The sequence below is a fragment of the Erinaceus europaeus genome, chromosome 4 (assembly GCF_950295315.1).
Source record: "Erinaceus europaeus chromosome 4, mEriEur2.1, whole genome shotgun sequence".
In the NCBI taxonomy this organism is placed as follows: domain Eukaryota; kingdom Metazoa; phylum Chordata; class Mammalia; order Eulipotyphla; family Erinaceidae; genus Erinaceus; species Erinaceus europaeus.
The window spans coordinates 21,495,453-21,509,511 of record NC_080165.1 but is presented as its reverse complement, the minus strand read 5'-3'; the positions used below and the strand labels follow the sequence as shown (position 1 = coordinate 21,509,511).

Below are 14,059 nucleotides of genomic sequence, written 5' to 3'. Positions count from 1 at the left end.
GCCTGAGTCCTGTCTTACACATGAAGCCACTGAGGAGGCCAAGAGAGGTCACCCAGCAACTTCCTAGCAGAGCACCGGCCAGTCTAACTGCAGGCCGTGCCCCACCCCCACCCCACCCACCGCCCTTCCAGCCCCACTGTGCACAGCCCTCCCTCCCCACCCCTCTGCCAGCATAGTCCTGAGTCTGATGGCCACAGCCCAGAGCCACCCCGGCCAGGCATCACGTTACTAACCCCAGACAGTCCCCTCTCCCTGTGACCAGCCCAGCCACACAGTCCAGGAGAGGACCAGTCAAAAGAGGGTGCACAGAAACTTCACGCTGAGCCCCATCCACTGTGGACATGTTGACCCCTCTTGTGTGGCTCAAGCCCTTGTGGCACCTGCTGCTTGTCACATGGCACCTCCAGCCCAGTTCCCAGAGCCAGCCGCACACCCCCTCATGGGGGGGGGGTGTCTGTCCTGTGACACCAGGCCCAGGCGACGGCCACACTCACCGGGCTTGTTGAGAAGGCACCGCAGCTCGAACTCCACATCCGCCTGGTGCTGCTCCAGGTTCTGCTGCTTGAAGCTGCGGGGGGTGGGAGAGCGAGACTGTGAGCTCCGCCCCCGCCCACTGCCCTGCCAGCACCCACCCTGGGCTGGTGCTCTGCAGACAAGGGAGGGGACGTGGATGCGGACAGGGTGGGAGGACTCACATGTAGATGAGTTCAGACTCCCGCCGCACCAGCAGATGCTTCTCATGGATGAGTCTGAACCAGTCCACCAGTAGGGCATCCTCACGGCCTTCTGGAAGCCAGACACACACTGAGTTCCTGCCCTCCAAGACAACCCTGGCTCCCCCATCCCCAGGAGAGAGGGTCCCCCACCCACCCCAATGGCCTGACGGGTAGCCCCCGCACCGTTCACACCACCACGCAGCTTCTCCTCTAGCTGGACCCCACGGTGTTCCAGGGCATCCAGCTGGCGCTCAATGGTGTCCATCTCACCATGGATATCCTCCTCGGGGATGTACTGGTCGGCCTGGACCTGCCCGGAGCACACAGTCACCAGAAGCACAGCACCTTCTGCCTGCCTGCAGCCAGCCTAGAGCTGGGCCCCGCTCCGTCTCTGCCCTAGCACCCGACAGAGACCCGGCTCCCTGCCTCTGGCAGCTGCTGCCCCCACTTCTCTGCCACTTTCAGATGATATTCTCACAGAAGTGTGAGAGCAGGCCCTACAGGGAGATACTCTCTGAAGAGCTCCGTACCCTGTGAGCACTTTGACCCTTGAAGTATTGTTAGTAACAAGTGAAAATTTTAATCAGGCACTGCTCAGCTCTGACTTACAGGATTGAACGTGGAATCTCGAAGCCTCCGCATCAAGTCTTTTTGCATCACACTACGCAGTCTCCCAGCAAGTTAAATCTTGGCCGAGATCTGCCCCAGCCGCCCACTACCACCACCCCCCCCCAAGGGCAGAGGTGTCTGCAGCCTCTGGGCAGGTACCTTGCGCTTGATGAGCGGGAAGCCATGTCCCGGGGCAGGTGGCCTGGCAGGCTTGGATCCCTTGGTGGCCTTCTTTGTGGCTGGGGATGCCGTGGGCGACGCCTTCCGGTTAAAAGGATTCTCCTTGCAGGAAGACTAGAGGTAGGAAGACACGAGAGAGCCGGGCAACATGGTCCGAGGGGGCTACAGGAAGGGGGCCAGGACCCAGGGGACAAGAGGACTCTTTGGGGGGAGGTGGATCCGGGTACAGCATTCCCATCTGCCAGCACCCACCACTAGCAGGCGCTACACTCGGTATTCTCAGCCTCCTGGGCCAGCTCTCACAACCACTACACAGCAGGGACTGCAAAGCCCACCTTGTAGCTACATGAACTCCAGGGCAGAGGGTAGGTCACTGGCTCAGATCACACAGCTGCCCAGGCCCTAGCCAGTGTTTCTAGGCCAGACAGAGCGACCACAGCTGTCGTATGCTTTACATTGACTTGTTCTAGCCCTCCCCCTCCAAGAGAATTGGATGAGTCCTGTTAATTTCGCGGGCCTGCTTGGCCCCGCCCCAAGGGACCCCGGGAGAGGGTTCCTGAGTCCGAGAGTTCCTGAGTTCCCCAGTGACAGAGTTCCTGATTTCCTGAGTTCGAGAGTGACAGAGTTCCGGAGTTCCTGAGTTCGAGAGTAAGAGAGTGCTTGTGCCACCGCAATGAGACAGCAGAGTTCTGTTTGGTGATTAATTTGTCTTAGTTTATGAATCGTTGTTCCTGAATAAAGAAATACAGCTTCCCTGCCCAGCCGTTGTCTCCGCGTCTCTGTTACCCGCCGTGAAGCCAACCTGCCCAGCTAGAGCCTACGAATTTTAACAACACACAGCAGCTCACAAGCATCCTGTTCCCACGAGGACTCTGAGGCTCAGAGAGTGGAAGCTTCTTGTCCAAGGTCATCCAGCCAGGAAGTGTGGAAGCAGAAATTTCCCTCACACCTGGCCTGCAGCAGGTCCTCCCTGCCCAGGAAGAAGCCCTATTCCTGTCTCCTTGGAGTGAGCCCTGTCCTCACTAAAGCAAGCACATCAAGGCAGCACCAGCCGGGGACAGAACCCTGGTGGCCACATGGGCAAGGCAGGGAAGAGTGGCATCAGAGGGCCAGCAGAGCATCAGACCAGGGGTATGTGCCCAGCTTTCGGCCAAGGTTACAGGTCCCCATGGGCATCAACCTGTACTGGTGGTACTCTGGTCCTGAAACAGGGAAAGTGAGGCCCCACCTAGCACCATGGGGAGACAGGGCTTGATCCTCCTAGGACAGCACCTACCCAAGCCTGTCTCCAGACTCTCTTAATCCTCAGGTTAGGATGAGCAATGGGGGTGCCCTAGACGGAAGCCCACTCAGGACTCCATGCCTGCTCTCCACCATCATAACTGCAGGGGCCCAGCAGGGCCCAATCCATGGCCCAGAACCCCTTGAGGGTCCTCAGCCACAGAACTTCAATCAGCCCTTCATAGCCCAGGACAGGACACACATGTATCCTCTCCCCCACTTCCCATCACCAAGGAACCCCAGGCTCCTCTGGGGTCCCCCTAAAGGTCACATACAGGTGAGTTCAGTGGCAGATCTGGGCAGAAAGGGGCGAGTGACTTCTAAAGTAGACAAGCAGGGGCTGGGCCAATGGATCCGCCCCTCCCCAGACATACCCTGTGCCAGGCTCTTGCCACCCCCACCCCTACCCATGCTAGGCCACTGGGCCCTCAGAGAGCTGCAGAAAGCAGGGCAAATGGGTGGCCAGAATGCAATGGCCCTTTTAAAGTGATGGAGGCAAGGGCAGGGGGCCAGCACACACTCAGAGGTGTTTCACGGGCCCTGGCCCACTGGCAGCCACCTACACCTGTCCACCCCCAGTACACTCTCCACACTCAAGAGATATGATCATTGCAGCCCTTACCCATGACATGACTGTGAGCACCCAGGGCACAAGGCTCACTAAGGCTCACCAAGGCTCAGTACCTCAAGCCCAGGGTGCCAGGGCACAAGGTACTCAGTACTCACTACCTGTCTGTTCTCAGCAGGGACGGTCTCCAGAGAAGGGACGTGGCTAATGGTAGCAACACAGGAAGTCAGAAGGCAGTCAGCATGGGCCTTGCTGCCCGAGCCCATGCCCAGCCCCTAGGCAGGGCACTCACCTTCATCTGCAGCTGCGGGGACGATGTTCCAGGGGACGGCACGGGGCTCTTGTCTCCAGCCAGCAGCAGAGGGGTGGGTGAGGCGCCAATGCAGGGCTTGGCTGGCTGGGGGCCTGGGCTGGCCCGTAGGCTGGGGGTGAGACGGGGGCTGGCCTGCGATGTCCGGTCTACGCTGGGCTGCACCAGCTCCCCAGAAGAGGACAGGGAGGAGTTGGTGGAGAGGCTGGCAGAGGCCCCAGATGTGCCAGGGGCATGGACAGCAGGCTCTGAGGAGCTTTTGGGCACAGCTGGTGGCTCCAGAAGTGTCCCTCCAGGGACCTGGCTGGAACCCTCTGATGACAGGCTCTCCACACTGAGGGCTGGTGACGGGGTGGCCGAGGGTGGCTCCGAGTGGGAGAGGCGGGAGGCGTGGAGTGCTGTGTGAGCAAGCAAGCAGGCAGCCCACAGGGGGCACATCAGGACTGCCAGCTCAACGCACACAGGCCACTCGTTAACAGAGCTGCAGGCAGCCCAGGAGCCCAATCCCTGCATGTCCGAGCAGGGCACACGCATGAGGGGACCAGTCACAAGTGGGCAGGATCCTTTTGGGCACAGGTGCATCCTGGCTCCTCCTCACCATCTGCCTCCACAGCTGCCCCCGTCTCATCCACAACAAACGGGTGAAAAGGCAAGTCTGTGGTCAGGAAGGTGAGTCGGGTAGAGCACATGTCCCACATCCATGAGGCCCTGGGTTCAATCCCCTGCACCATGTGAAATAAGGAAGACTAGTGGCCCAGGAGCTGGCACAATGGATAAAGCAGTGGACTCTCAGGCATCTCTCCAATGAATAAATAAACCACAGCCCTGCACCAGTTCAATCATCACTCAGATAATGAACACCCTGCATTAAAAGATCACTGTGTGTGCTTCTCAGATGAGACAACAGACTGAGGAAGAGACACCTGTTTTTATGGGAAGGGGCCCAGTCATGGGACTCAGAGCCCAGCTGTCCCCACAAAGCCTGTCTCCACTTGGGGAGCACAGTCATCTGGAAGGGCTCAGAGCCCAAGTAGGGGCCCCTGACCGTCCAAGCTCTGCCTCCATCAGCTCTAACGTGCTCTGACCCCTTTCTCAGGAGCTGTTGCTGCCCTTGTAGGGGCAGCATGTTCAGATGTGACCGGCCCGAGGCCCACAAAGGGGAACGCCCCCAACCTGAGCAGAGCAGAGACAGGGTACTGTGTGGAATGATGACAGCACCTGGGGCTGGATCACCACTTCCATTTGCCAGATGAGGACCTCCCTTGTGACTGGAAGCCAGGCCAGCGGCTGCACAGCCCAGCATGAGCAGAGGGACAAAGGAGGCAGGACCGGCTCAGACCCACCCATGCTTCCCAGGAGCCAGATGCATCCTGTCTGCACACCTCTCTGTGGGGCAGGTAGAAGGGTTAGAGTCTGAAGTCAGGGCACAGGGAGATAGTCAAGGATGTGAATACCTAAAACTCAGGAGCTGCAGGTTTGATCCCCAGCACCACCATATGCCAGAGCTGAGGGGTGCTCTGATCTGTCTTTCTTTCTCATAAAAATAAAAACAAATGTGGGCAGGAAGATAGTGTAATGGTTATGCAGAAAAACATCCATGCATGAGGCTCCAATGTCCCAATCCCCTGCACCACTATTAGCCAGAGCTGAGCAGTGCCCGAGGAGTGGGGTAGGGGGTAAGGGGATACTGTCACAAATACAGCTCACCCAAGAGAGGCCATCCACACTTCTCAGTGCGCAGCACTTGTATTTGAGCCTCTGCCCACCACATGAAAGAACTAATGCAAAGGGGAAACAGTGGAGCAGTATTATGGGGTCTCTTGTCTCTCTCTCTCCCTGACTCATTCTCTAGCTAGAGAGAGAGAGAGAGAGAGAGACTACCAAAATCATTGGAACTGTGTAGATACAAAGTCCCAGCAAAAATTCTGGCAGCAGGGAGTCAGGCGGTAGCGTAGCAGGTTAAGCGCAGGTGGCGCAAAGCGCAAGGACCGGCATAAAGATCCTGGTTCGAGCCCCTGGCTCCCCACCTGCAAGGGAGTCGCTTCACAGACAGTGAAGCAGGTCTACAGGTGTCTGACTTTCTCTCCCCCTCTCTGTCTTCTCCTCCTCTCTCCATTTCTCTGTCCTATCCAACAACAGCAATAACTACAACAATAAAACAACAAGGGCAACAAAAGGGAATAAATAAATATAATAAATAAATAATTTTTAAAAAACTCTGACAGCAAAATAAATTGTATAAATAAATAAATAGTCTGGATCCTGTGTTCAAATCCTGCCTTCACTGCTTAAACACTAGGAGACCTCAGGCAAATCACTTACACCCTCTGTGCCTCCGTTTCTTCACCTGCAACCTGGGGGGGGTGGGGTGCTTGCATCTACCTCTTGAGTTTGAACTCAGTGACAGCACACACACGCCATGTGCGTCTGGCCTGGAGGAGATGCCCTTCCCAGCCCCGGAGGCCCTGTCTCCCACCCCAGAGTTCTGAGTGTCAGGAGAGCCCTGGGCACAGCACTCACCAAGTGGGGAGGCACTGGGCGCCCGGGGTGCAGGCCGCTTCTTTGTCTTGGGGCTGCTGGTGGGGGTGATGCCATACCAGGGGTGCAGGGACTTGGGTGTAGACTCTGGGGGGGTCGGGGCAGGGCCGGTGGCTGGGCTGAGGGCCACCGGGCGCTCCTCTTCGTCCTCCTCGAAGGGGTTATAGGGCTTGAGCTCAAGGCCAGCTGCCGAGGGGTTCTGCTGGGCGCCCCCATCATCACTGCCATTCTCTATCCGCCGGGTGGGCGCGAGGCTGCTGCTGGGTGGGAGAGGGGCTGGCTTCTTCTTTGGCTCCACTTGCACCAGTGTGATCCATGGGGGCTCCTTCCTGGGTGATGGCGTCCTGGGGGAGGCAGAAATCACTCAGTCAGGTAGGGGCAAGCCAGAGAGCTCACTGGATAGTGCACCTGCCTCATTATGTGTGTGTGGCCCAGGTTTAAACCTGGCCCACAAGACACCAGGAAGGCTTCAGTGCTTCACTGTCTTCCCCGTCTGTGTCTCAAAAGTCATGAAATCCCAGTGACAAAGAACAGGAATTAAAGAGAGAGAGATGAGGGAGCAGTGTCCTTCCAGTGAGTGGTATGGTGTCCACCTCAAAGAGGGTGAAGAAGAAATCACACCGTCGCGGCTTGGCTGGTAGGTTTCTTCAGGTTCGCTGCCTGTGGTTCTCAGCTGTGTCCCTGGAGCCACATGGAGCAGATAGTACTCTGACTTGTATCTCTGCCTCATGCCAATCTTTTTCTCAAATGTAACAAATAACAAGGATTTTATTTTTTTTAACCACAGCACTGCTAATCTCTGGCTTATGGTGGTGCTAGGGACTGAACCTGGGAATTCAAAGCCTCAGGCCTGCAAGTTGTTTGCATAACCGTATGCTAGCTCCCCAGCACATATTTTTTTGTTTGTCTGTTTAATGAAAAAAAAAATGAACTTGGGGCGCCGCTATGTTCCATCGCTGGGGAGCCAGAGACAACCCAAACTGCCCCTGCGGCTACAGACAGACTATGACCCACATAGTCAACGACTGCCACCTCTCCAGATTCAAAGGAGGTCTCGAAACTTTACATCAGGCTCAACCTGACGCTGTTGACTGGCTACGGAAGAAGGGCAAACACTAGAAGAAGAAGAAGAAAAAAAAAACTGCAGCCTTGGGAGTGGGGCTGTAGCACAGTGGGTTAAGCACACGTGGCACAAAGTGCAGGGACCAGCATAAGGATCCCGGTTCGAGCCCCCAGCTCCCCACCTGCAGGGGAGTCGCTTCACAGGCGGTGAAGCAGGTCTGCAGGTGTCTATCTTTCTCTCCCCCTCTCTGTCTTCCCCTCATCTCTCTGTTTCTCTCTGTCCTATCTAACAACATCAATAACAACAACATCAATAATAACTACAACAATAATAAAGCAACAAGGGCAACAAAAGGGAATAAATTTTTTTTTTTAAATGCAGCCTTGGGGCCAGGTGGTGGTGCACCTGGTTAAGTGCACACACTACAGTGTACAAGGACCCAGGTTCAAGCCCCTGGTCCCCACCTGCAGGAGGAGGGGAAAGCTTCATGAATGTCAAAGCAGGGGATGCAGGTGTCTCTTCATCTTGGTCCCTCTGTCTCCCTACCCCCTCTCAATTTCTCTCTATGTTTATCCAATAAAATAAATAGAAAATGCAGTGGTCCGGGAGGTGGCGCAATGGATAAAACATTGGATTCTCAAGCATGAGGTCACAAGTTCATTCCATGGCAGCACATGTATCAGAGTGATATCTCTCCTCCTGTCTTTCTCATAAATAAATAAAATATTTAAAAAAAAAAAAGGAGTTTCCCACCTGCAGGGAGTCACTTCACAGGCAGTGAAGCAGGTCTGCAGGTGTCTATCTTTCTCTCTTCCTGTCTCCATTTCTCTCTGTCCTATCCACCAACAGCTACAACAATAAAAAAGCAACAAAAAGGAATAAATAAATATTTTTAAAAAGATTTAAAAACAAATAAATAAAATAAAATGCAGCCTCTCCTCTCCCAACTTCAGCCCAGAGAAGCCAGTACAGGCCCCAAAGTTGAAATGGACTGTTATGATTACACAGAGGAAAAACCCACAAGATGCTCTGTGCTGACCACCTGTGTGACATTAAGAAAATCATCTAGCGACAGTCGAGAGGTAGCACAGCAGGTTAAACACAGGTGGCACAAAACACAAGGACCGGCTTAAGGATCCCGGTTCAAGCCCTAAGCTCCCCACCTGCCAGGGAGTCTCTTCACAGGCGGTGAAGCAGGTCTGCAGGTGTCTGTCTTTCTCTCCCCCTGACTTCCCCTCCTCTCTCCATTTCTCTCTGTCCTGTCCAACAATGACGACATCAGTAACAACAACAATAAAACAAGGGCAACAAAAGGGAATAAATATTTTTTTAATTAAAAAAAAAGAAAGAAAGTCATCTAGCAACCCAGAAGGTGGCACAGCAGATAAAGTGTTAGACTCTGAAGCATCAAGTCCCAAGTTCAATCCCCAGCATCACATATCTAGAATGATGCTCTGATTCTCTCATCCCAGCCCATTAAGAAGCTCCTTGAGTAGTGAAGCAGTGCTGCCAGGATCTCTCTCCCTCCCTTTTCTTAAAGATTTTATTTATTTATTTTATTTTTCTACCAGAGCACTGATCAGCTCTGGCTTATGGTAGTGTGGGGGACTGACCCTGGGACTTCAGAGCCTTAGGCATGAGAATCTATTTGCATAACCATTATGCTATCTACCCCTACCCTCCCCCCTTTAATTATCTTTACTTGGATAGAGACAGCCAGAAATCAAGAGGGAAGGGGGAGACAGAGAGGGAGAGAGAGACACCTGCAGCACTGCTTCACCACTCTCAAAGCTTTCCTTCTGCAGGTGAGGCCCAGGGACTTGAATCCGGGTCCTTGCACATTGTAATGTGCACTCAACCAGGTATGCCACCACCTGGCCCCACAGGTGTCTATCTCCTCTCAATTGCTCTGGCTCTAGCCAACAAAGAAGTAAATAAAATGTTTTTTTTAAAGTTGCCTGGCCTCTCTGAGTTAATCTGCCAGCTCATGGAATGGGGGCCATGATAGCCCCAGCCCCCGAGTCCATTGTAGGGGCCCAGCAGACACAGCACTTGAAACACAGGGCACAGTGCTGTACTAGCCCTGCTGTGCCCGCTGCCCTCTCTGCCAGGCTTGCGGGGGGTATGGTTTCCGTGGGACACTTGGACCCTCTTACACGGGGCCCGCTGAAAGAGCAGCACCAGTGCAGCTCAACTGTCCTGGAGAGGTGACAGCAGCGTCCCCACCAGCACAGGAAGGGGCCTGGGGGCCTCAGGAAGGGGATATGGCAGAGGTCTGTGCCTCCCAGCGATAAGCCCACTCTGTCCTTGGGAGGGGGGCTGCTGAGTCACATGTCCACAGGACACTGTGACAACACCCTCCAACCGGCCCCCCTTGGCCACTCCCATTTTCTTTCTTATAATTTTTTTACTGTCTTTATTTATTTACTGGATAGAGACAGCCAGAAATAGAAAGGGAAGGAGCTGATAGAGAGGGAGAGAGACAGAAAGACACCTACAGCCCTGTTTCACCACTCACAAAGCTTTCCCCCTGCAGATGGGGACCAGGGGCTCGAACCTGGGTCCTTGTGCACTGTAATGTGTGCGCTCAACCAGGTGCACAACCTCCCTGCTCCCTCGTTTTTATTTTTTTTCCCTTTTTGTTGCCCTGGTTGTTTTACTGTTGTGGTAGTTATTGTTCTTGTTGATGTCATCATTGTTGGATAGGACAGAGAGAAACGGATGGAGAAAGGAGGGGAAGATGGGGGGGGGACAGACACCTGCAGACCTGCTTCACCACTTGTGAAGCGACTCCCCTGCAGGTGAGGAGCCAGGGGCTCGAACTAGGATCCTTACGCTGGTCCTTGCACTTCGCACCACTTGTGCTTAACCTGCTGCGCTACCGCCCGACCCCCAGACACCCCCATTTTCATATCAAGGCCCCCCACAGGAATGGTCCTCCAGGCCCAACCTACCTCTCCGACAGCTTGGGGGTCCCTCTCGGCTTGGGGATGGGGGGCTCGTGCAGCCTTCCTAGATGGGAGAGGAAAGTGAGACGGGGCCGGGTGGTGGCGCACCTGGTTGAGCACAGATGTTAAAATGCACAAGGACCCAGATTCAAACCTCTGATCCCCACCTGCAGGGGGAAAACTTAGCAAGTGGTGAAGCAGGGCTGCAGGTGTCTCTCTCCCTATCTCCCCCTACCCTCCTGACTTCTGGTAGTCTCTATCCAGTAAATAAAGATAACCAAAAAAAAAGCTAAGGAAGGAAGGAAGGGAGGGAGGGAGGGAGGGAAGAAGGAAGGAAGGAAGGAAGGAAGGAAGGAAGGAAGGAAGGAAGGAAGGAAGGAGTCAGGCAGTAGCGCAGCAGGTTAAGTGCACATGGCACAAGCACAAGGACCAGCTTAAGGATCCCGGTTCGAGCCCCCAGCTCCCCACCTACAAGGGAGTCGCTTCACAAGCGGTGAAGCAGGTCTGCAGGTGTCTATCTTTCTCTCCCCCTCTGTCTCCTCTCCTCTCTCCATTTCTTTCTGTCCTATCCAACAACGATGACATCAATAATAACTACAATAAGGAAACAACAAGGGCAACACAAGGGAATAAATAAATATTAAAAAGAAAGGGAAGAAAGGAGGGAGGGAGGAAGGAAGGAAGGAAGGAAGGAAGGAAGGCAGGCAAGCCCTAGCAGGCACCTGTTGGCTGAGCCAGGCAGAGTGCTGCCTCTCCACAGGTGACCTTTCCTCCCAGCCAGCAAGTCAGGGACTCCAGGTGGCCATGGCAACCCGCCACACCCTTCCAGCACAGATCAGATAAGGACCAAAGGTAACAGGCGGAAACTGGCCAGAAGGAGGCTGGCCATGGAGAGTCCATTCGCATTTCACTTGGGAAAGGAGAACCCGAGCATCCATCAGTCACTTTCCCAGTGTGGGCAGGAGACGTGGTCATAGCCCTGCCTCTGCCCCAGTGCATCTCATCCTGAGGCCCTTCCAAGATTTCTGAGTTTCCTCAGTCCACAGTACCCTCATCTTAACAGATTCTTTGGGGGCAAGGCGGCAGTGTACCTAGTTGTGCACTCACATTACCATGCACAAGGAGCCAGGTTCCAGACCCCACTCCCCACCTGCAGGGGCATTCACAAGCGTTGAAGAAGGTCTGCAGGTATCCACTTTTTCTCTCCCTCTCTGTCTCCTCTCCCTCTCAATTTCTCTGTCCTACCAAATAAAGTAGAAAAAATAAAAATAAGGAAAGAAAAAGCGGCTGTCAGGAGCAGTGGATACACGACTCCGCCAAAGAACCCCAGAGATAACACTGTAACAGTAACAATAACAAGGGGCCGGGTGGTGGCGCACCTGGTTGACTGCACGCGCTACAATGCGCAAAGAACCAGGTTCAAGTCTCTGGTCCCCACCTGCAAGGGGAAAGCTTCATGAGTGGTGAAGCAGTGCGGTAGGTGTCTGTCTCTCTCCCACCCTATCTCCCTCTTCCCTCTAGATTTCTGGCTATTTCTATTCAATAAATAAAGATAATAAAAAGTAAATTAAAAGATATTTTAAATAATAATAACAACAACAATAACACAGATTCTTCTGAAACCCCTATGTCTGTGCCTGTCTCCCTTGAGACTGACAGCATCACTAAAGCACAGACAGGTCTGGGCACAACCTCTGGCCCCAGTGTCTGCTCTGAGCTGGGCTCAGAGCAGGCCTCCCTACATACACAGCAGAACCACTCAGGTCCCAGAGGGCGCAGCAGTAAGTGTCCTCCTGACCATCAACATCATTCCGAACCTGATGTTTCTCCAGCTTCACCCCTCCCTAACCTACTGCCTTCCTTACCTGACCACCGTCTCTAACCTAATGACAAGTGCGCCTAGAGCATCCCCAGTGACCGGGAGATCAAGGCAGCTCAGGGAGGTCATAGAGAAGGTTCCCGAGGCTTCGAGTTCAGACCATCCTGAGAAAGGCTTTGGGCTCCTGGAAGCAGGGCCATGCCCAAGCCTCCCCCGGCTAGCACCCAGATATGGATAAATGTTGAGAGTGAATAGGGAAGAGGGGACACCTGCTGTCAGCCTGCAAACTGGCCAGGACACCCGAGAGCCCAGGGACACAGGGAGCACACTCACGATACACCCCAAAACTGTAGCACAGAAGATAGACAGAGGGGAGTTGATAGCACAACGGGTTAAGTGCACGTGGCACAAAGCACAAGGACAGACATAAGGATCCCGGTTCAAGCCCCCGGCTCCCCACCTGCAGAGGAGCCGCTTCACAAGCGGTGAAGCAGGTCTACAGATGTCTTTCTCTTCCCCTCTCCGTCTTCCCCTCCTCTCTCCATTTCTCTCTGTCCCATCCAACAACGAAGACAGACAACAATTACAACTACAACAATAAAACAACAAGGGTAACAAAAAGGAAATGAATAAATAAATATATAAATATTGAGCCCCACACCTATGGACATCTAATCTTTGACAAAGGGGCCCAGACTATTCAATGGGGAAAGCAGAGTCTCTTCAACAAATGGTGTTGGAAAAAATGGGTTGAAACATGCAGAAGAATGAAACTGAATCACTGTATTTCACCAAATACAAAAGTAAATTCCAAGTGGATCAAGAACTTTGATGTTAGACCACAAACTATCAAATACTTAGAGGAAAATACTGGCAGAACTCTTTTCTGCATAAATTTTAAAGACATCTTCAATGAAAAGAATCCAATTACAAAGAAGACTAAGGCAAGTATAAACCTATGGGACTACATCAAATTAAAAAGCTTCTGCACAGCAAAAGAAACCACTACCCAAACCAAGAGAACCCTCACAGAATGGGAGAAGATCTTTACATGCCATACATCAGACAAGAGGCTAGTAACCAGAATACATAAAGAGCTTGCCAAACTCAACAACAAGACAACAAATAACCCCATCCAAAAATGGGGGGAGGACTTGGACAGAATATTCACCACAGAAGAGATCCAAAAGGCTGAGAAACACATGAAAAATGTTCCAAGTCTCTTGATTGTCAGAGAAATGCAAATAAAGACAATAACGAGATACCACTTCACTCCTGTGAGAATGTCATACATCAGAAAAGGTAATAGCAGCAAATGCTGGAGAGGTTGTGGGGTCAAAGGAACCCTCTTGCACTGCTGGTGGGAATGTCAATTGGTCCAACCTCTGTGGAGAACAGTCTAGAGAACTCTCAGAAGGCTAGAAATGGGCCTACCCTGTGATCCTGCAATTCCTCTCCTGGGGATATATCCTAAGGAACCCAACACATCCATCCAAAAAGATCTGTGTACACATATGTTCTTGGCAGCACAATTTGTAATAGCCAAAACCTGGAAGCAACCCAGGTGTCCAACAACAGATGAGTGGCTGAGCAAGTTGTGGTATATATACACAATGGAATACTACTCAGCTGTAAAAAAATGGTGACTTCACCGTTTTCAGCCAATCTTGGATAGTCCTTGAAAAATTCATGTTAAGTGAAATAAGTCAGAAACAGAATGACTATGGGATGATCTCACTCTCAGGCAGAAGTTGAAAAACAAGATCAGAAAAGAAAACACAAGTAGAACCTGAACTGGAATTCGCATATCGCACCAAAGTAAGACTCTGGGGTGGGTGGGTGGGGAGAATACAGATCCAAGAAGGATGACAGAGGACCTAGTGGGGTTGTATTATTATATGGGAAACTGGGGAATGTTATACATATACAAACTATGTATTTACTGTTGAATGTAAAACATTAATTCCCCAATAAAGAAATATATATATATATATATATATATATATATATATATATATATATATTTT

The 14,059-nt window shown here is 52.6% G+C and overlaps 1 protein-coding gene across 2 annotated transcripts in view; it reads right to left on the bottom strand.

The window, feature by feature from the left end:
- Positions 1 to 14,059, bottom strand: part of MICALL1 (MICAL like 1) — a 35,648-nt gene that overhangs the window by 4,316 nt on the left and 17,273 nt on the right. The window contains exons 7-14 of one of the 2 annotated variants that reach the window (XM_060188952.1): positions 10,220 to 10,277; positions 8,019 to 8,114; positions 6,185 to 6,546; positions 3,647 to 4,062; positions 1,485 to 1,619; positions 900 to 1,026; positions 696 to 786; positions 495 to 568 (exon numbers count right to left, since the gene is read on the bottom strand). In XM_060188952.1, the coding sequence (XP_060044935.1) occupies positions 495 to 568; positions 696 to 786; positions 900 to 1,026; positions 1,485 to 1,619; positions 3,647 to 4,062; positions 6,185 to 6,546; positions 8,019 to 8,114; positions 10,220 to 10,277 (1,359 nt within the window). The remainder of the gene's footprint in view (positions 1 to 494; positions 569 to 695; positions 787 to 899; positions 1,027 to 1,484; positions 1,620 to 3,646; positions 4,063 to 6,184; positions 6,547 to 8,018; positions 8,115 to 10,219; positions 10,278 to 14,059) is intronic. The other variant, XM_060188953.1, reaches the window with a different exon arrangement.